Source organism: Drosophila innubila, assembly GCF_004354385.1.
Source record: "Drosophila innubila isolate TH190305 chromosome 3R unlocalized genomic scaffold, UK_Dinn_1.0 2_E_3R, whole genome shotgun sequence".
Lineage (NCBI taxonomy): Eukaryota > Metazoa > Arthropoda > Insecta > Diptera > Drosophilidae > Drosophila > Drosophila innubila.
This window is the reverse complement of record NW_022995380.1, coordinates 20,634,346-20,658,114: the sequence shown is the minus strand read 5'-3', so window position 1 is coordinate 20,658,114 and position 23,769 is coordinate 20,634,346. Positions and strand designations below refer to the sequence as shown.

Here is a 23,769-nt window from a genome sequence, read left to right as displayed (position 1 = left end):
AAGCCATAATGGCAACAATAACAATAAACAGAACAATAATACGAATGCAAAGAAAGCCACACTTAAAGTTGAGCAAAGCCAAAGAATGGCCTAAGGCCATATTTTAGGTTTCATATTCTTTCATTAGCATTGTTAGAACGAATCGCATAAATATATGTATTTGTAAACTGAATAAAGTTGAAGGCAACCAAGCGAAAATTATGCACATGCAGCAAACACACTGTAAAAGATACATTTTGCCAAAAACAGATGCATTTACATCTACACAGCTACAGCTACAGATACAGATACAAACACTCAGATATATTTACAGATACAGCTGCAGAAACAGTAGCTTCTGTTTGTATATAATTACAAATGTACAGTTTATAAATATGCAAGCAGTAAATATACAAGTAACATATACAGATACAGATAGAGCAGGAACAAGTTAATGTGGTTGATATGGTGGCTGCTGGGTGGTGCAAAAGGGCGACTGCATCCGCCAGATGCGCTTAAGCATGTTACGTGAATAACAAAAAAAAAAAAAAGCCGGGAATACGAAAAGTGGCACACAAAAGAGAGCGCAGTCCACGAGTTGCATGAATGCAGGCTTGCTTCCCAAATGCATGAATACATACATATATCTAGACAAATAAATTAGCAACTAAACTAAAAAACAAAGCAAAGTGGCTAAAAGCATGGAGGGTGGGGCAACTGAATTGTACCGCTACTGCCGCTGCTTACTTCATTTTTGTTTTCCTTTGTGTAAATAGCAAGAAAAAAATGCTGGCAGCAATGAAATTATATGAAAATGCAGGGCGCGTGCAACCATAGAACACACACACTCACACACTCACACACACATACAAACACATGCAAACATGTTAAAAATTATTAAAATTGTTGTGTATGTGTAATAATGGTAAATGGGGGATTTGCACATTTTATTATATAGGTGGAGAAAATAGTGGAAATCAACGAATTAAAGATACACTTTTACATATACAATTATCTATTTTTTAAATTAAAAACATATACATATATGAATATTTTATTTTGTTAAATTAATTACTTGCTTTACTGAAAATTTTAAAAAATTTGAATTAGATTATCGTCAGTTCTCCCTTGGTTAACTTTGATAAAATAATAAGACAATATATAATTTACTTAATTTTTGTTTTTCCATTTATACTTTTGTCCAGCTTCTAAAATTATTAAATGCAGATAATAACGGCAGTTTCTAAAGTATGATTCATGTACTCTTTCTTCAAACTTATCTAGCAAAACAACTCAAATACTTTTTTGTGGCAGGGCAACAAATGTGTCTGTCTATAGAAATTATGCATGCCGACTTTTATTAACATCCATTGAGATTTGCCTCTAAACAGTCGCTCATTATGCGGCTCCACTGTGCGTCTATTAACATTAACATGAAGTCTGCTTTTGTTTTCTATTTTTTGCATGCATAAGTACATATTTTTTATTCTTTTCTGTTGTGCCAAAGAACCAAAATTGCCACACAAAACACGCGGCTGTTGTTGTCGGTCTGCCACTTGAGTGATTTTCAATATGAAAATGCATGTTAAAGGGAGCTGACAGATAGACAAACAGACAAACAGACAGAGAGACGATGTGAGAGAGTTGTGTTGAGAAGTAAAGAGGAGTAAGTTGCATGCTTCGCTGGTTTCGAGTGCAGCAACATTATGTGGCAACAAAGACAGCAAACAGCAGCAATGGACTGCGGTTTTCAGACCATACAACACACATAAATACGCACACACACACGCTCACATATACACATCAACTAGACATGTAATAAAATGGCTTTTTTGTCTATACAAGTATATTCATATGTATATGCGAAAATGTTATGTACGGCAACAGCCTATTTAATTGCTAGAAATAAGCAAAAGCCTTTGAATGCTGGCATTTGTGAAATGGATGGCAGTCAGTTTATGCAAAATGCATTTTTATTTTACTCTAATTTCAAATGAACATGCAACATTATGTGGCAACTATTTAAATACTTAGCATAATGAATGCGCCAGCAATAAAGTTAAATGTAAACGCTTCTAAATAGAAGAGTTTACAAAGAAAAACAGAATAAGACTTGAATTTAGATTTAAAATTAAAGCAAACTAAAAATTCTCTATACAATTATATGCTAAAATTTGTATATCCACATTTCAAATTGTTTTAAACTTCTCAAAGATACAATAACCATCTTGAGGATGTCACAATTCCAAATAATTGAAAATTTACATATAAACATTTGTTTTTCCAACGAAAAAGAAGACGACCTTAGAGTTGATAAAGTGTTGGTCAATTCCAATTTGTATGTGCAAAAACAAAGTAAATAAATTTAGAAAAACATTGGGATTTCATATTTATGAGCCAGCCTCAAAATATTTAAATTGATGCAGCTTCACAGTAATTGGAATTTTGAACAAGACACAACTGAAATTACAAACTTTGACATCTTTTTGCTACAGCTGCAGAGGAAGATATGTAGATAAATTTGTTATTTATTTAAAAGGATTTAGGTTTTGCCTTGATTTTAAATTTGTTTATTTTTTTGTGTGCTTTTGGAATACCCTGTAACACTTTGGAGGGGTATATCATGTATATAAATGTAATAAACAAATGTAATTCAAAGCAATTTTTAGGGTAGCTAACAACCAAGCATTCCAAACGGGTTGAATTTTAACTTATTTATTTTGAATTTTTCTGAAACAAGAATTCAAATTAATATGTAATTCAATGGGATCTTCATTTGCATACCTTGAGATATAAAAAAAAAATATACTACATTTGATATTGTTTCGAAAACAACAAACAACAAATGTAGGAGGATTTATATTTTATAAAGAATTGTTTGATACACAAGTGTATCTCTGGTAAATAAAAAGTTGGAGCCACAGCAGAATTTAGATCGTTTGTGTTGCACTTGAAGCTTTACTTTGCCATCGTTTTGCTGTGGATGATGATGCCAAGTGGCAACCTTAACTCAACTCATTTCTTTTTATCCTATTTTATCTCAGCTCAACTCAAATTGCCCCATGTTGCAGCCTTCAGTTGTGTGTGTGTGTGTGTGCATGTGTGTAGAGAACGCACACTTGACTTGCAAATGGTTTTTTCAGATGCATGGCCATGCAATGCTAAGTAGCAGTGAGCTTAATTAAATTAAACGCACACACACACACACATGCAGAAAAAGAAGAGGGCGGGGGTGGTGTACTCATGAATAGACATTAGGTATGCGTTAAAATTTAAGTGGCTTACACGAGCGTGTCATGTATACACACTTGAGAGGGGATTTCGTCCCGTCGACGCCTTGTTTGCCACTTTTGCATATGTATGACATAATTAGTGCTATAATAAAACCAACACTCACACTTACACATGCATACGTTATACGTAGACACATGTATGTGTTGTAACCACTTCTAGCCACAAAAGTGGCTCAAAAGTTGAAAAGTCCCTGTGCTGTAGCTCATTTGAAATGGTAATAAGATGCCTCCATCTACATCTTCTCTAGAGATTCGCAATGTTGTACAAACTTTTTTTTTCTTGACTATTTTGCATATTTTTCATGCTTCTTTATTTTCTTTTCTCGCTCTTTACAGTAAATTGCTTAAAAATACATTAAAAATGTACAACGAGCTGCAATAGAACACAAAAAAATAGGAGCAAATCAAACAAATAAAAGGAAAAAAAGAAAAGGGATAAAAATACAAAAGCAGAAAAGGTAAGTTAACATAAATATTATCTCTACTACTACTTAATATGCATGAAAATAATAATTAATGATTGTTTAGCGAGAAAAAAACAAGAAAAATAGAATGAAAAATATATTTAAAACGTAGATAAATAAATACGAGTACACTTAAATGCATAAATTAAAACAACTTTATCATGTGATGTCTACAGTTCTGTGAATTCTAAATTAAACAATGCAGCATATGATTATTTTATTATATAAAGTATTTCGCATTAGAAAACAGTCTACAGACATTCCACTGATGTTGTTGTAGGTAGTATTGTAGACCCGTTTCAGCGGAAGTCTGTTCTAAAGAAACATAAAACTTAAGAAGTTTATTTCTTTACTTAGCAGAGATTAAATGCTTAGATTAAAAATCAATTATTTGTTTAAAATGGATAATAATGAACTAAATTTAAGTGATGATTTGTTACAAATAGAATGAATTTTCATTTAGTTATGTTGTAAAGAGAATAATTTAGAAATTGAAATTGACTGTTGTCATTTCATTATATGGATAGTATAGGATCCAAAATTAAAATACATTTATTTTGAAGGTAGAATTTTACAATTAACAGTATTAAAAGCACTGTATGTGGTTATATTTGAAATGATCTAATCCGTCATGTAAAGTTGTTTTACACACTCCTTAAGCACTTTTTGCATAAGGTATCTAAGCTATAAATTACACTGGAGATTCCCCAATGAGATCATAACTTTTATCACTCACTGTCACGCACCACACAAAACTGAGAAGTACTGTATTTTATTTTCATATATAGTATGTTCATCATACACAAAATGCGTAACAAAAAAAAATTTTCTCTCTTGAAACCATTTTATATTTCATTTTGGTATTCTTTTTTTCTGTTGCTTTGTGGGTTGGTATATTGTTTATGCATGTGTATATTTATGTGTGTGTGTGTGTGTATGTGTGTGTGATGCAAACAAAATGAAGCAAAAATGGTTCATTCTCCTTTGCTGCATTGGTGAGATAAACATGCACAACAATTTATATTCTTTGGTGTGGTGTACAAACCCAAAACCCAAACACAAACACAGTGCACATACAGCCTGTAGCATGCAACACTTTTGCGTGCCCCAAAAGCAACTCGTAACTGGCATTGCTGCAACACAGATAAAAAATGAAAATAAAAAAAGAACTGCTAGAAAAATTATGCGTCAAGTGCGATCCTGCGGCTCAAAGAGCTAAAGAATTTAATTAAATTCGCATAAGGGCCGCCGAGGAACATGTAACAAAGCTGGAGAAACTATTGATCGACTGATGGATACCCAGTGCATTTAAAACATAATTGTTTTTAGTCATCGGCAAACATAACCTTGAAGCACTTTCTACATTTACAGGGTATGCTGACTGTTATATTTCAAACTTAAGTGCCAACTGACCAACTGGTCAGCACTCATATGTTATGTAGTGTAGAGTTGTGTTGCATGTTGGTTGTTGCTCAATGAAAGACGCCCACTTAATTGAATTTCAGCAGCTATGTTGATGGCACTACCAAAAAAAAGAAAAGAATGGAGCAAACAGAAAGATAGTTTTTGTGAAAAGGGAGAGAGAGAAAGAGAGAGAGAGAGATGCAATTACATTTACCACAGTCACTTTGAAATGCATTACCAGCAGTATTTCAAAGACAAACCAAACTTCGTTTCGGTTTGCATTTATTTGATTTTATGCGTATTTAATGCATAAATAATTAAATTTATTTCACATTTCATAAATAATTGTATTTATTCACGCACAATAAAATGTGAATTTAAATTGCATTTGCAAGCTCTTCAATTTGCCGATTCACATATATATATATACAAATATATATTTTGTCGACTAACAATCCAATAAATATTATAATTTAATTGCCGACTGTCAGCAAATGTGAGGTCATTCGCGCCCACGCACAATTATGCAAAAATTACAAACAAGCGACTGCAATTAAAATTAAAAATTAACAAAATATTTGCCATCAAATATGCGCACACAAACACACACACACACACGCACAGGGACAGCAGCTTCAACGTCTCATTAAATTTACATTTGCATGTGAAATAGTTTCAACACGCAACAGAGACCAAACCTAATCCAACCCTTTCCTACCCTCGAAATGTGGTAAATAACTAATTAATGCAACTGTTGGTGGCAACAGGAGCAAATCTAGCATTAGCTGATCCTGCAACTGTATGTGTGTGTTTGTATTCATGTTTGCTTGTTTATTACATTTTATTATGCATTTCCAAAATGTTCATGGGTATTTAGCATAAAGTAAATTTCAGATTCGACCTTTCAAATGTGTCACCAGCAGCGGCAGCAACAGAGCGTGCAACTGCCACATAGCACCAACAGTTTGTGGCAACCAATTAGGCCAAATTGTGTGTTGGCTTGTGTACGAGTATATGCCAGCGATTATAGCGTTATTGCAATTTCTGTGGCCCGAATATTAAAATGTAATTAAAAGGTCATTGGCTGATGAATGCATGTCAAGCAAACTCATATTAAAATTTTAACAGCTGCCACACTAAAAAATACTATACAGATTTTCCTTTTTGTACATGACACTTTGTGCTTTAACTAAAAGTCTTTTGACATAATTATCCTTGAAATTCCTAATACATGAGGTTCCGCAGTTTATCTCACTTTCATTCATCCACGTTGTGTGGTGTCAGCGTTCGTCAATATATTTCCATTTCATTGAAATTTGTGGCACGAATGTCGAGGCGTTTTTCACATAAAGTGCACTTTACGAATTTTCGCATTTTTATGACAACATTTCAGCATTTCATTTGAGCCCAAAGGCCATACAACACTTCCGTTACTTTCCGGCGAAGGTTATAACTTCTTTTTATTCACATTCTTTTATTTGTACTCTGATTTAATGGCTATAAAAAAGAGGGAAAATCGTGACAAAAGTGAATGCCGTGACGTACATAAAAACAAACAAAATAACAAGAAAACGAAATAAGGAAAATCACAACGCACGCTGTGATTTTCAATATACACCACAGAGCGTATACACAATGTCATTGCTTGGCAATGGAAAATTTGGTATTACTTCGTATTCTTTTATTTTGCTACAATTATTTTACTTTAAAATGGCTGACGACTTGGCGGCTTAAATCATTTGCAATTGAAACATGGCGCATCGCTTATTGTATGCCCCATTGCGGGCCACGGCATAAAGTATGCAACGATATTTGATTTATCCTTTGTTTGCAGCCACGGCGTATACATAATATCTTTGTGTCATCTGTATGTTAATGCATACTCATTCATATACAATATATATATACATACACATAAATTGAAATGAAGTGCCAGCCACTTTTGTGCACATTTCAGAGATTTTAATCTTTATTTATCGCCTCTGCAGCTGCGGTTGCAACATCCGTGGCACAGTGGCAACAGTGCGATATGTTAAACAGCGTCCCATCAATGATAAATGTTAATGTCTGTATAAATACGTAGCGCGCATATCAACAGATCGTGTACGAACAATAAGCAGATAGTTCACAGACTTTCCATATTTATGCTATTTTAATGCCCAAAGAAAAATCGATTAAGGCTCAAGGATACAAACAGAAAAAACACAAACCTAAATACTCGTATAAAGTTTAATGCAAAAAAAAAAACCTATTCAAAGCAATTTATGTGCATTTTTCAGTTTTCAATAAACTCTATCAACTATTTTCGTAAAATAGAAAAAACAAAAAAAACTTTTCTATTGTTTTCGAGTCGTATATCATTTTTAAACAACTTTCGTATCTATTGAATTGAAATTTCATCATTTGGTTATTTGACGGTGTTAGTAGAGAATAAATAACCGGAAGCGGTTGTTGTTTGCATGTGTGTGTTTTGCTGCAATATTCGCCGCAGGTTACAATCAACGCAAATATGCACAAATAATCCATGGCAATACATAATATTGCATCATATTGGCATTTTAAATATTTCACAACTTGTGTTAGCATGGCGAATGATAAACTAAGTGATACCTTATAAACCATATTAGCTTACTTACATACTTTCAATTGAGTTAAACTATAAAAACTATATATAGTAAGTCTAAAAATTCAACAAAAATTGTTGAATTGAAGAAAATTCTTCTCGTTAGTAATTTAAGCTTTTGTCTTAAGCCCGAATTTCTTTCAACTGCTGTATATTTAAATGCATGAAAAAAAATTTTTTTTCATTATGAATAGTTACTGCTTTTATATAATTAAACATATAGAAATTGAGTAAAGTGTCACATCAATCGAGAACTAATCCAGGCTTAATAGAATCCACAATAAAATGCCAATTGGCCATTGGCAGCTGTCCAAAATTACTAATGGCACTTTAACAGATGCCAAAATTGTTGTCAGTTTTTATGGCCCAAAGTAGCCGCAACAACAATGAGAACAACAGCGAGAACAACGACAAGAAAGTCGTGCACATATCTAAATAACAAGCGCTACAAAATGCTCACAATTAGTGCTATAAATGGGGCCCAGAGACTTTCAAGGAAGACGTTGTAAAGCAAACCCCATTTATGGTCCCAGTGCTGGGCACAGAACGCGAAACTTTGAACGTGACTCACATTTCAACAATAAGAACTGCGGGTCTGTACCATCTGTATATAATTGTATGTATGTGTTTTGCTGGACAATACAACAATACAATGCTTGGTGGCCGCGAATTAAGCAGCATGCAACTCGTGCAATAAAACAAAGCGCAAATTATGAGGGCCGAGCATTGGACAATAGGACACAAAGCAGATGAACAACAAAAGGAATAGAGTAGTCGACTAGCGAAATATCCTACACAACATCAAAATCATTTTTAAATTTAAGATCTAAGATCTAAATTTAGACAAAATGCGGATAAAATAGCAATTCTTCTTATAGTTATGTTATGCCTTTTATTTTTATTTCGTATTTCTAAAATTTTTGCTTTCTCCAAAATTTCTTTTAATATTTACTTAAGTTAACTAACAAGATTTTTCCTGATTTTGGATTGCTTATTTGTATATCTACAAAGTTTCCTATTATTGTATTTCCATATGCAGGCAGATAAAGCTCTACGAACGAACTCTCTGGCTACAGGGTATAAATGTATAGAATAAACAGAACTCAGAACTCAAGAAAGCATAAGAAAGAACGCAAAGAACGCAATGAGGCAGCTTGAATGCGTTTTGTGCCCAGTGTCAGTGTTGTGGCCACGACAAAATTAAGTAGTTGTAGAACCAGTCCCAGAAGATTGAAGACAGCGCTATGCCAAAGGCGGCATTCGCAAAGTCATCGTCGACGAGTTATTCTTCGTCTTTGTCTTCGTCTCTGTCTTTGCCTTCGTCTTTGGCCTTGTCATCGTCTTGGCTGTTAGCTGCTTGGCACTCGTAATTGAAGTGTACGCGTTGTGCGTCCCTTGACAATCGGGCCGAGTTCTCCGGCCACACTTGGCAGGTTGGGCATTACGCTGTATTATTTACAATACGAGTACTAGAGTACTAAAGTTATACTCTAGCCACTGCCCTTAGCCAGGAGGCTGGGGGGAGGGATACACTTGCATAATAAACTGTTAAAGCCAATGGGCGACATTTTCATTTGAAGACGTGTCCACTATGCAAGCAGGTCTATTATTTTATTTCTATTTAGCTGCCAGTTGCCATCGTTGCCTTTTCAAGTTGTTTATTTATGTGAATGACTCGGAGTGTATGAGTGTGTGTGTGTGTGTGTGTGTGTGTGTGTGTGTGCGTAAGTATGCGTATGTGTGGAAGTTGCACATAAATTTACTAAGCTGCTTAAGCAAAGAGTCAAAGAGAGAGAGAGGAGTGGATAGAAGTTCATAAAAGGAAACGTTGCACGTCTGGGAGGGGTTAGAGTAAATGGCAACAAACGCCCCAGGAAATGGCCAAGTAATTCCTCAACAAGTCCCCTATAGATGGGGGTTAACTTGGAGAGGACAGGACGAAGATGGAGCGATAGACATTAATTCATAGGCCAAGATGGAAAGTAAATGAAAAAATCATAGATCATCGTGAGAAAGTAAATAAAGATACAACAATCAAAGTGCTGGGAGGGTAAACTAAAAAATCTCTTTTCTAAGTTTATAAATTCTATGCTCAACGAATTCAGTTCCAAAACCTATTGATGTCTGTTATTTGAAATTATTTGAGTAATTGTTTTAGAACTAAAAAATATAGATTTTAAAACTTTAATCAGAGCTTAAATTCATGAACAATTTCATATTCACTCGGAATATGATTTAAAGTTACTTTATATTAATTGGCTATGTGCTTTGAATGAATGCTACTTGGTGAAGCTTTAATCTACGCTAAATTATAATCAATTAAATCGCGAGCTTAAAATCTGTGGAATTAAAGTTGGCAAAGATTATTCAGCTAAAAGTTGCGCAAATCAAAAGCAGCCGGAAACTTTGACCTTAACTTGTGCTGCACTTGACTGACGAGTGGCAAGTGGCAAGTAGGATGTGGCAAGTGGCAAGTGGATTGTCGGCACGTTGAAAGTGGAAATCAATTCGTTAAATGTTTGCGCTGCCACCAAAAACTAAACAATACAAGACAAGATGAGGATGAGGATGAGGAGAATGAACGGCAAGAGGCGACCACAAAGTGTCCATTTGAGTCGACTTTGGCTAGAGGCTGAGCTGGGTAAACAACAAGAGGCGGTCGGTCAGTCTTAACCGCTTTGCGGACAACAATACTCGTAATAATAATAACAACATCAACAGCAGCAACAACAATCACTATGGAAGCCCATTAAACTTGAATGCGTCACGCACGGCACAAAGTGTGCCTTGAGCTGTGCCCAGTTCCCGTGTCCGTGTCCGTTCTGATTGCTCTTTTTCTTCCTCTTTCTCTTTCTCTTGGTTTGCCCTTTAAGTTGAGGGCTCAACAAGTTCTTTCTTTGGTTTGTCTTCGGCACGAGCGCATTATGCAGAAACTTTGCAAAAACTTATAGAAGACAACATGATTAACAGACAAATGACATTACAAAGCCTTTCACTTTGTGACTGCTCACGCTCAGTCAATCTCTCTCTCTCTATCACTCTCGCTTGGTGTCTTTCTCTTTTGAAAATACAGGCAGCGCCTTTCTTTTTGCCACAGACAATGCGCTGCCTTTCAGCTGAAAAGCCCTTCATTTGCAAGGCATACGCAAATCAGGTCTTAACCCGCTTTTTTTTATTTTTCGCTTGCATCTGCTTAGTTGCCTAAGTTGCATGCAACTTGAACTCTTGCGGCTCATCTTTGCTTTCAGCGTGTTTTTAGCGAAATTTCCCCTTCCACCGCCATGCATCTTTGGCCGTCAGCTGGTTAGAGTAATGAGTGTGGCATGGGATTGGGATTGGGATTGGGAAACGAGTATCTCATTCTCGTGCATTTGTCGCTGTCTTTGAAGTTGGTGCTCTTGGCTTTGCACAGCTCATTAGGTGTCTGGTAAACTGCATCTGCATTGGCATCAGCAGCTCTCATTAACAACTGGCACATCTCAAATTGTTATAATGAAAACTAGTTAGGTTACTGCATAATTGTTGACTAAAATAGAAGCACAGCTACAAGATACACTTGCAATAAAAATATACAAAAATATCTGTAGATCTAGATTTCATTCTAACAAATTACAATTAAAGTACTAAAGTATCTACGGATTTACTCTAAAGTTAAAAAAAGAACAAACAAGATACAAATGTTAATAAAAGTAATCCTTTAACAATACAAATATAAGAGAGTATCTAAGATTTTTGCGTTGACTTGCACTTAAATTAAGATACAGTGAAAAAAGCACAGTCAAAAGATCTTTTATTAAATTTATTGTTAAGCTCTTAAGCAACAAAGAATATTCAATAAAATCCACACACATTAAATAAAGTATCTTTAGATTTTAGCTCGCTCTTTAAGCAGAGTTTAATGAGCTAACTAATGCACTTGGTATTATCCTATTTACCAATAATGCTGTGTAATTATGCAACACACAGCTAGAGCAAATTCTATTATGAGAATTCAATGCACTCTTCAACTTCCTCTCTCACATCTTCATCTCTATCTCTATCTCTCTCGCTCTCCCCCTCCATCTCTGTTCCACACGAACGCTTCGACAAACCGCAGCAACTGAAGCTGCAGCTGAATCTGTTGCAAGTCTCGGACTTGGAGGCGTAACTGCGTAATCAGCTTGTAGTTATTTTTAGTCGTTGCTTTTTTGTTGTGTGTTGCAGTCTCCGATTACAACTGTGGAGAAGCTCGCAGAACACGTCGAGTTTTTGAGCAGAAGGCAAGTTTCAGATACATACGCGTACTTGTATCTATATGTGTGTAATTCCATTGAATTTATAAGCCAAGTTATTGGACACGCCCACTCATAAATACATTAGGCAAAAGCAGATTAAATTTCTTTGTTTTTGTGCTTTGTTGTTGTAATTAGTAGCAATTAGACTTGCCTCTGGTCATTATATTGATAACGCAAAATACGGCTAATTAATTGTTAATTTGTCTTGAATTGTTGTCAGACAAAGTTCTACTTATGATTATTAGTATGTATATTGATCTGTTGCTATATGTAAGCAAGAGAAATTAATTTAAAATTGGATTTTATAAATATTATCTGAAAGTATACAATAATTTATTAAAACTAAATATAAAGTAAAACATAAAACATAACATTACATTTGTGAAAGGCTTTTGTTACTATTGATTGATTGCTGCAGTATAAGCACAATTTTCTATTAGTTTTGCTTATATTGTATAGCAATACTTTAAAACAATAAACAAGTTTCTATACAGTCAAATAGAAGTCAGAGTTGCATTTTTTGTGTGCCAATATCGAGAGCTGCATCGATGTCCATGTTCATGAGTTCTGTGGAAAGCAATAAGCAATCCCAGTTACTATTTGCTCACGCCTTCAGTTTGCAATACCAATAAACCAGTACTTATGTGCCCTACCTACCAACCCTCCCCTCCCCTCCCCTCCCCTGCTGTAGAACCCCTCCTCCCACCTCAGAAGCTCAGACAGCTTCTGCTGCTGTATATAAACATGTCCCAGCTGCCAGTTTGGCACTTCTGTGTACACAATTTTTGGGGCATGTGTTTGCCGGAGAATTGTTGTAAACCACGTTGGGCGCCATAAACATTGGCTCACAACTGCCTGAAAGTTTCCAAGTATTGAAATCTTTTGCCAAACGCAACAACACACAGCCACACACACTCGCACACCCAGAGGAAAGATACAAAACCACAAGCCGAGCAAAGAGCAGTTGGTCAGCAAATGAAAACTTGCCAGAGACGTGGCTAAAGTGTGTGTGTAGACTGTGTGTACTTGCTGTAAGTGTATGTGCATGTGAGTGTGTGTGTGTGCTGTCAGAACTTGTACAAGAGTTTTATTATTTTCTTTTTGGTCTAGTAAGTTTTTAATAAGAAATTATTAAACAAGTTGTAGTTTATTTGCTTTTCTCATTTTTCTTGCAAGTGCGCAAAATGTATTTATACGTATATGAGTGTGTGCTTGTGTGTGTGTGTGTATGTGCAACTTCAACGAGCTGCTTTTGCTGTTGCACGCCAACAATTGCGGTAATTAGTCAAGTTGATTGATGAATGCGTTAACTCAGACTCACAATTTTCTGTAGTATACAATTCGGGGCTTAAGCGCACGACAAGACGAAATTGTTTAATTGGAAAATTGGGAAAATTCAGTGGAGCAAACAAGACGCGACGTGACGCGACGCGGCACAGAAATGTCAACGTCATTAAAACGTCGAGCGGCATTAAAACACTTTTTACTCTAATCCAACTGTCAAGGCGCTTAGAAATATATAAGCATTTAATGCCATGCTTGAAATGCCAGACTCATTATTGTGTTGTTGTTCTCAGTACACTTATTATACTCGTTGAGTACAAGGGTATATTGTATTTGTTGATATGCAAATATGTAATCAGTCATAACTTTGAAAAAACTTGACCGGTTCCCTTGCGGAATGTCAATTTTTTTATTATTAAAATCTTCAAGTTATCATAACTTTTTTTCCTTTGCGAAATGTCAATTTTATCATTGCTTGACTTCTTACTTGATTTTTAATCCAATTTCCATTTATTTAAAAGTTTAATTTTTTTGATCACTGTTCATTTTTTTTTAATACTTTCCCCTCGACACTTTTCAGAAACTTTAGACCGAGTTAGCTTTGTGAATGCAATGCAAACGCCTAAAATTGTGCAGCAATTAAGATAAATAGATATTAAAATTGAGTAACGGGTATCTCATAGTCGGGTACTCGACAATAACTTTCTTAATTGTTGCCGTTGTTGTTGTTGTTGTTGTTGTTGTTGCTTGGTGTTGCTTGCAGTAATAAAAAGCACCGCAGGCATGCGAAAGCCAATTTTCCAAGGCACGCTGCGGGCGGTGCGACTATTTAATAGACACACACAAACACACACACACACACATTTATATAGATATATGAGCATGTGTGTGTGTTTGTGTGTGCTATAACTGTAAAGGCGTACATTGAAGCACTTTGTAGAACGGCAGCAATAAAAATCCAAAGGCAAGGCAAACCTCTGGCACGACAACCCCCTCCTCTCCCCCCTCTCTGCCTATCTCAACACACCCTTCGACTCTCGCTGAAACTCTCATCATGCACTGCGGTTGTAATTTAGTGTGCCTAATGAATTTAGTACCGTTACATACCGGAAAAGAGCACGTGAGTGCAAAAATGCGCACTCTGCCGACATACAACGCTGTGTGTACAGGTGTGTACAGGTATGTGTGCAGGTGTGTGCGTGTAAATATGTGAGAAATCTGCGCCTTGGCAGAACTTCGTTAACCTTTATTAACGACTTGAAACGGGGGACACACACACACACACACATACACACAAGCGTATGTAGGCAATGTGTGTCTAATTAAAGCAGACAAATGCGCAGAAACGAAGCCAGGAAGGGGAATAGAAGCGACTGAAAATAGGCTTCAGCTCATATGATTTTATAATTTTGCAGTCGTGTGTGCGACGTTTAAAATTAACAATTATTTTTAATTGCCAGCCAGGCTGGAATTAGGTGCCGATGACAGCTTCCCTCCCTCTTTCCATATCCTTACGCTCCCCCGTTAAGCTGAGGCCATCTGCAATCGCACTCTGAGTTAATTGCTCGCCCAAAAGTATGCTTTCAATTTCAAATACAGAAACACCCTCATCCTCAATCTCAATTTCACCCTCGTCAGAGATGCGAATTTCTCGCCACAAAACAGAAAAAACTAGTCAGATAAAAAACAGAATAAAATGGTCAATAAATAATTTTTTTAATGTACAGAGTATAGGTTCAATAGACTTGTTTTTAAAAGTTTTGCTTCTCAATATTTATTATTCATTAAGAACTATTTATACATGTCGATGATTGACAAAAATATTTTTATTTATTTGTCTGTATTTACCCCAAACTTTGCAACAATTGTATTAAATTGTTAATGTATTTTATTTAATTGTTAATTAAAAATTTTAATTTTTACTGTTATTTTAAATGCTAAGGAATTTTTTTGCGTCACAAATTTATTTTATTTAAGAATATATTTTTTTATATTGTGGGCTTAATATTTTTTCGACCGAAGTATTACAAAAAAAAGTACAGATCTAACTGGAAAAGGCTAAATCGTCAACACAGACCCTCACACGCACACACACACTCATACACACAATCACACAAAAAGTTGCTTTGCTCAAACCTCATTAAATATTGTGCTTATTGTTGTTGCTCTGTTTCTCATTTGAGCCGCTCCAACTCGCCTGCCAATTGAATGGGCATTTTTCGAGAAACTTGTCAACGAGCAGAGATGCTTAGATTGGATTGCATAAACAATCGCCAGAGCATATCAATGCAAAGCAGTAGAAGGAACGGAAGTTGTGAAATCAGCTCTGCCTCTTGGTCAGTGCAGGTTATTTACACGGTCAGCGTAGCATAAAAGCTAAAAGTAATTTTCTTAAGTGAATATAAATGTTTAAAATCTCTTGCAAAACAACAAGAACGAGAACAAGAAGAAGAACTGACCTGGTCTGGTAAGCGTAGCCTGTTTAGATAAGCCATGCTAAATTTAAAAGCCAAAACAGCGCCTTGTGGCCAAGAGAGAGAGAGAGAGAAAGATAGAATAAGAAAAAGGAAAGCTGAAGTAGATGGAAGACACAAGGAAATGTTATCCCAACAACGAACCGTTCTTGCACGGTTAACTTGGCCGCCAACGGGCGAAAAGTGCTTAAAGTTTTATGCGAAATTGAAGTTGGCTACACAAACAGTCAAGAGCAGACGAGACGTTTAGTTGGAGCCTTGCATAAACATATAAACTTTCTCTGAATTGCGCAGACAGGTGTTGAGATTTAAATGGATTTGGGTATCGAATTGACAGTACATGGGGTCGTATACTCAATGCGCAAATACACATTGATTTCGTGTTAACGCTTTCAGCTAAGGTCCTTGGTAGCAGTTCAGTAAATAAGTGGCTGATACTTTGACTCACTCATTGTAAAACTCAAAGATACATTTAAATATTAAATGCAAAACTACTGAGCGTATTAATTGTGTTAATTACGCTGTTCCGCTGGAATAATCCCTTATGGCTTTAGGGCTCGCTTACTTGCACCCGCTCAATTCAAGCGTCGTTAATGTTTATCAATTATCCAAAAAGGTAGCGAAGCGCAGCTAATGCAATCTTAATAAAAAGGAAATCCAATATGTATAATTATTTGGATTGCCAAAGGCGCCAGTGAAAATGGCCATCATTGTTGTAGTCTAATTAAAAGTAAATGCCAAGTAAATTGCTGGCCCAGCGGAAGATGATGGCTCAAAGCAAAAAGTCACCAAAATTCAAAATCAAATTACAGCGCGCATAATTAAATTGCCTTATCAAAATTTCATTCAAAAGCAGCTGTCAGCAGGCAACAAATTAATGGGAGCCACAAGAGATGGCAAATGCAGCTAAAAACAGCTGCCTTCCTCTCCTCCTTCTTCTGTTTCCATCGCCAAGTGACAAGTGGAATAGCAGGCAAAACTTTTAATTGAATTCCATTCAAAAATCTTTGTAATGTGCACAATTTAATTGTCGGATAGGATAAGGTCCTTGACGGACAAACGCCTCGAATTCTGTTTAAGCTTTAAGCAGTCATCGAGTGCATGACAAATTCATTAAATGCACAAAGCCCATAAAGTGCACATACACCACCTTGAAGCACACACGACCCACAGGAAGAATAGCCAAACATTTTACAACATTTTATACACTCCCTGACCGTAATTACACCACAGAGTTGCCAAAGAGCCGACGCGTCGGTCGAACGACATAGGAGAAGGCATCCTGTCATCCGGCTAACCTCTCTGAGTTCCCTACGAGCTGAGCGAGTTTCGAGGTGTGTCCGACCGACATGTAATGCAACATGGGCTTCTCTTTCTCTCTCTCTGAAGCCTTTTCCTGCACGCACTCTGAACCAAAGCGAACAGACAGATGGATGAATGTGGTTGGATGGTGGACGGGGGCCCTTTCTCACCTGTGCGTTCATCTGTCGACTCTCCACTTGTTTTCCGCACGTGTCATTTGCCTTTTCTGCATTCATTTTACGCTTCAAGACCATTGTGTCCAACACACTGCAGCCAGAGTTTAATTTGAGTTTCTCTCTTTTGGCATACACTGCGTATGCTTAATGAACTGTTCGTTTATGCTCAACATAAAGAGCATTAAGTACTTTATTTACTGTATGTGTTTGCAAAACATGGAAATTTAATTATCATAATTTTAATAAGCATAATAACAATGTTAATAATTATAAATAAAGTAGTTGCTATATGTTTAATGCTCTCAAAAAATTTTAATTGGCAAAATTTAGTTTTTGTTTGAAATTTGAAATTTAGAACTTTTGGCTATCATGTGTGAACGAATTTCGAGAAATATTTAGTTTAGCTAATCATTAGTTTAAATATATAATATTAAAAGTAAAATTCATTATTAAAATCCAGCTATTTTTTTTCTTTACATTTTATTAATTGTAAATGGAAACTTTGGTTTTATTTGCAGACGACAGGAGAAGTTCAGGATGCGAGGATTCAGCTCAGCAGCGCCGTCTGTGCTGCTGTTGGTGTTGCTCCAAGTGGTCAGCTGGCAGCTGGGAGAGGCGGACTTTGAGCGGGATGATTGCACAGACCTCAACATGTCGTCCTGTGAATGCGCCGTGTTGGTCTCTGAATACGACATCAGTTGTCCCGGCAAGAGTTTCAATCCCAAATTCAAGATAACCATTCGACCCGGTTCGACAGTGCAAATCGAATGCAACGTGACGAATTCATCGGAATACAAACAGATGCCACAGTTGAATATTGGCAGCATTAAGACGGTACAGATCCGACGTTGTCCTCTGCCCCTGCATACACCAATTGCGGGTATTATGGATCATTTGGGTATTGTGAATGCCAAGGTTTTGATCTTTGAGGGCAACGATCTGGGCATGAATGTGACTAAAACACATTTGGAACGTTTGCAGAACTTGCAACGTCTGCGATTTGCTGCCCGTCAATTGTTTTACATTCCCGAGGATTTGCTAGAGAATATGCATCACTTGAACTGGCTGGACATGCGTGCCGCCAATTTGGTGGAGTTGCCTGCAAAGTTGTTTGCCGACATGGGCAACTTGGAGTTCCTCGAACTGGGCAGCAACAATTTGAAGCAGCTGCCGCGTGGCATCTTCCATGATCTACATAGACTAATGCATTTGAATCTGTGGAGCAATCAGTTGCACAATCTCAGCAAGCATGATTTCGAGGGTGCCTCCTCCGTCAAGGATATTGATCTGCATAATAATGGCATTATCCAGCTGCGACATGACGTCTTTGCCCTGCTCACCAACATGACGGAGATCAATTTGAATGGCAACAGCTTTCGGTCTCTGCCCGAGGGTCTTTTCCAACACAATCTGAAGTTGCAACAGGTGAAGTTGCAGAACAATCGTGGAGAGTTGCCAATACTGCCATCAGGTCTCTTTGCCAATCTGCCAGAGTTACGTAATCTCTATCTGCGCTGTGATCTGCAAACAATTCCCGCCGATCTCATTGAGAATTCAAAGGCACTCGTAAGCATTGCACTCGACGAAAATAAACTGGACACACTGCCTCTTCATTTATTGGATCATCAAGTGAATCTTGTGAATCTAGATTTACATAAGAATCGTTTAACTCATCTGCCCGAGGAAATCTTTATTCACCTGACAAAGTTGGAGAACTTGAATCTGGCTGATAATAAGCTAACTGAAATTTCCACGTAAGTTGCAAACACAAAACAATTTTGAATAAACTTTGAAAGCTTCAAAAGCAAACTTTAAAGCTCCAAAAGTGGCTGGACTCAAACGAAATAAAGCTTTTAAATTTTTTAAGAATTTTTAGAACAAGTATATTCATTTATTTTATTTTATTAAAATAGTTAACTTGAAACAAAGCAGAGCTTAAAGCTATTTTAAAAGCTTTTGAATTAAATAAAGCCTTAAGAATTGTAAAATACTTTAAAACAGTTAATCTTTTATTAAACAGTATTTTAAGCTACTTTGACAGTTTTAGAAGTAAACAAAGCACATAACAAGTTTACGATTTAATTAATCTTGTTATAAGCCAGGCTTTTAGATCCTTCAAAAACTTTAGAAACATACTGAAAGAATAACGTTAAGAATTACATTACTAATTATAAAAATAAACAGAGTTTTAATGCTTTTTGATAGACTTATTATCAATACCGATAGTTTAAAGCTCCAACATTAATTTGAGTAATTGAACGTGAACGATACACAGCTTTAAGGAAATTTAGAAGCTTTAGAAAGAAAAAAGTAACTTAGAAACTTAGAGCTTTAAAATAAACTTATTTTTTAGAATCTTTGGACATATTCTTACTGATCAATGCTTTGTTTTCTCTCTTACAGCAAACTTTTTAGCAAACTGAGCAATCTGAAAAATCTGCAGATCAACGACAATCAGTTGATACACATACGAAGCAAGGCATTTATTGGGAATCCTTCGTTGCGTCAGCTGAACCTGGCTAACAATCGCATCGATCTGCAGGAATATATGACGAACAGCGAGGCAGTTAGAGATATTGGATCTCCATTTAGCCCTTTAAAGAATCTGACCAAACTAAACTTGAGAAACAATTCATTGATGCTCGTCTTCAGCGATTGGAAGTATGCGATGCCTGAGCTCCAGGAGATCGATTTGAGTTACAACAACTTGGCTTGGTTGGACTATCCCGATTTGGACTTTGTGTCCAAGTTTGATCTAACCGTCAATGTGACGCACAATCAAATTAGCACTGTACGCTTCTACAAGCAGGCGGAATTCCCGCAGCTGGAGAATGAATCGCGTCTTGTGCATGGCGTGAAAACAGTTCGCTTGGAACTCAATGATAATCCTCTAAATTGTGACTGTACCATGTTGCGCTTCCTTCAGTTTGTACGAGGATCTGACAGGTTTGATTATGCCAGGCATTTGATAATAGACACAAATCGATTGACTTGCCAAGCACCCAAATTTCTGGAGCATCGTGCAATCAGCACGGTAGAACCAAAAGATTTGCTCTGTAAATTCGACACCGCTGAGGATCCGAAAGAGAGACGTTGTCCGCCCAAATGTGAATGCTTTGTGCGAACCTTTGACTTGACGCTGATCATCAATTGCTCCAATAGTGATTTTACAAAGATACCCAAATTGCCACGTCTCACATCGAATCTTGAAAAGTTGGAGCTTTACATGGAGAATAATACGCTGCTTAAGCTGCCGGATAACCAGGCACCTGGATATGAGAGTGTGACAAGTCTTTATCTGGCTGGTAATAACTTGACCCACGTGAAGATCTCTCAGTTGCCCAGAAATGTCACGTATGTGGATATGCAACGTAATCAGCTGATGCATCTCAATGCCAGCATCTTTAGTTATTTCAATAGCAGCAAGCTGCAGTTGCGTCTCTCACAGAATCCTTGGATCTGTGACTGCGATGCCACGGAACTGTTGTATTTTACGCAGTCGAGAAAGAATCGAGTGCTGGATGCAGAAGATATTTATTGCAGTGATGCTGAGATGCCCACACGTTTGATAGATCTCAGCAAATCTGATCTATGTCCGCAGCCAGCGAGTCTGCTCATTGCCATGATTGTGATCATCTCGTTAACTGGTTTTCTTGTTGGCATCACTGCGGCCGTCTACTACAAGTATCAGGATGAGATTAAGATCTGGCTCTTTTCGCGCAACTTGTGCATGTGGTGGGTCAACCAGGAGGAGATCGACAAGGATCGCAAATTCGATGCATTCATTTCGTATTCTCAAAAGGATCAGAGCTTCATTGAAAAACACCTGGTGCCGAAACTGGAGCATGGCAACAAGAAATTTAAGCTCTGCCTGCATGGAAGAGATTGGCTAGTGGGTGGCTTTATACCCGAGAACATTATACGATCCGTTGCGGACTCAAGGCGAACCATCATTGTGCTCAGCTCGAACTTTATTGAATCAGACTGGGCACGCATGGAATTCCGGGCAGCGCATCGAGCGGCATTAAATGATGGCGTCTCACGTGTCATTGTCATCATCTACTCGGACATTGGTGACCACAAGATGCTGGACGATGAGCTGAAGGCTTACCTAAATATGAACACCTACATCGAATGGGGTGATCCATGGTTCTGGGACAGATTAATCTATGCCATGCCGCATCGTGGTCCCAACCGAAGCTCGAGAAATTTGATTAAAAGGTTGCTGAAACGCTATCCAGATGACAAGCTGGAATTAATTAAGCCATCGCCAGTGTCACCCACATTGACCACACCGCCCGCTGAAACCACCAAGAATCCTTTGGTGGCCAAATTGAATGGCAGCACACCACACACGGCCATCATGGTTGGCAATGGCACCAATGGCCTATCGAATCTATATGCGCCCAATGGCAAGGCCCATCATCATCATGGCAATGGACACATCAACGGCGCCTTTATCATCAACACAAATGCCAAGCAAAGTGACGTATAGAACTGGCATAAATTGGAGCTGGAGCCCGACGAGGAGCTCTTGTTTCATTGAGCAGGCATCTAACCCACTCACTTCACCAACGCTATGACCAATTCCAATTCCAGCTGAATGTATAAAGCTTAGACAAAATTTTTGTATCAAAAAAAACTCAAATTGCACTCATATTCATTTCAATGCAAACGTATGAATTTATTTATGTGTGTGCGTGTGTGTGTGTGTGTGTGTGTGTGTGTGTGAATCTGATCGTCTAGCTGCATTCTTTAGAATAGTTTTAACTAGAAATGCATACGGCAATTTTTCCATGCACTTAATTGGTGAAAATTTCTCAATTTTCAATATTTCATGTGGCCTTTGTTGACATAAAAAAAAAATTAAAATCGAAATCGAAAAACATATTAAATTTGAACAGAAAGAAAGCAACAATTGTAAGAATTTAAGCTATTTAAGAGCTTATCATTCTGTTTAGTGTTATTTACTTATAGTGTATTTAAGATAACTTTAAGCCTCGTAATTATTTGTACATTTATTATACCTATTATCCATATGGTAATTGTAATTATTTTATATTTAGATCATCGCACGCGAAGCTTAAAGAAATATCACAAATGAATAACTTTTATATTTGACGAGAAATATTATTTGATTTTTGCACGAATCTCAAGTTTTACTTAACATTTGAACAAATTGAGCTTTATTTTGTACAATCTATTATCGTTATAAGCTAATGAGTAATGCACATGCAATATACATACATATGACGTATCCAAATAGTAGCATATAAACTGTGCCGTGTACTGAATGTAATTAAAAAGTAAAAAATAAAAACATACCGACATTTTATATTTGGAGCATACTTAAAAAGATTCGCAACTCGTACCAAAATTACTACTGTAAATAATACAAATGGAAAGATTATATATTTCCAAAAACTCTTAACAAAAATTAATATATTTAATGACAACTTTATAACAAAGATATTATCAGATGTATGCACTTCATACGCGGCATATTTACTACATATTACATCACTATATCAACTTTATGCATAAATACATCATTTCATATTTCAATAATCTACAAAAATACATCATGCAGCATATACTCATGTAATTAGCATTAAAGTATCGTATATGTAAGTAAGTAGCTATGTCATATATGTATATGTCTCTAAAATGTATTACCTAAGGTACCTACAAATTTATGCAGACACACTCATTTACTAATACATACAATTATTGAATGTAATTGTGTATGTAAAATATACAAATACAATAAATAAAATATATATTTTAAAATTAAAAATAATATGCATTTTTATTTATACATATGTAAGCAAAACAACTTTAGGTTCTCTTGAGCAAACCAAACAAGTTGAAATCTCAATTAAAATTTTACGATCAATTCGCTTGCTGAAATTTTAGTCGCCTGGTATTTTAGCTGGCAACAGACTTTACCTTACCTTCGACTACAAGTAAAAGACATTTAAATTAGTATTTTATTTTGTTTTTATTTTAAAAAACCTTTATACATATATATAGGTGTACATTTAGTTTAGGAGTTATTAAAATTGGATAATTTATACAGACGGCTTAGAAAACTAAAGATCAATAATATTGCTTAAACGAAAACAACAAAATTAAGTAAATATTGCCCAGTCTCATATCACACAATAATACAAAAAAAGAAACAAACAATAGTTAAAAACAAACTTGAAAGAGTGTAATTAAAATACAAATATTCAACAGAAGTATAAAGTAAAGTAGAGAATTAATACTTCAGTGAAATTTTAAAAACAAAACCAAGCACTTGCTTAAGTTATTTGGGAAAAATACTTTTGGAGATAAGAAAGCAATTGTCGTATGCAATTCTTTGGATTTTACAACATATTTTCTATATGTATATAGGTATATGCAGCTATAATTTGGGGTAGGAGGTTTGCCTTTACATATGAAGTGCAGGTATATAAAATATATAATATATATATATATTAATGTTTAGGCA

The 23,769-nt window shown here is 36.2% G+C and overlaps 1 protein-coding gene across 1 annotated transcript; it reads left to right on the top strand.

Moving 5' to 3' along the window:
* The first annotated feature begins 3,678 nt into the window (after nt 1-3,678).
* Nucleotides 3,679-22,608, top strand: LOC117792048 (protein toll). The gene is made up of 3 exons (XM_034632003.1): nt 3,679-3,730; nt 17,792-19,027; nt 19,677-22,608. The coding sequence occupies exons 2-3, from the start codon at nt 17,811-17,813 to the stop codon at nt 21,766-21,768; spliced, it is 3,309 nt and encodes a 1,102-aa protein (XP_034487894.1). The 5' UTR covers nt 3,679-3,730; nt 17,792-17,810; the 3' UTR covers nt 21,769-22,608.
* The last annotated feature ends 1,161 nt before the right edge of the window (nt 22,609-23,769 follow it).

What these genes read in the sequence shown, in the direction of transcription:
- LOC117792048 (XM_034632003.1), top strand. Translation starts at nt 17,811, where the DNA reads ATGCGAGGATTCAGCTCAGCAGCGCCGTCTGTGCTGCTGTTGGTGTTG. An exon ending in AAGCTAACTGAAATTTCCAC is followed by an intron (nt 19,028 to 19,676) that starts GTAAGTTGCAAA and finishes TCTCTCTTACAG; the next exon opens with CAAACTTTTTAGCAAACTGA.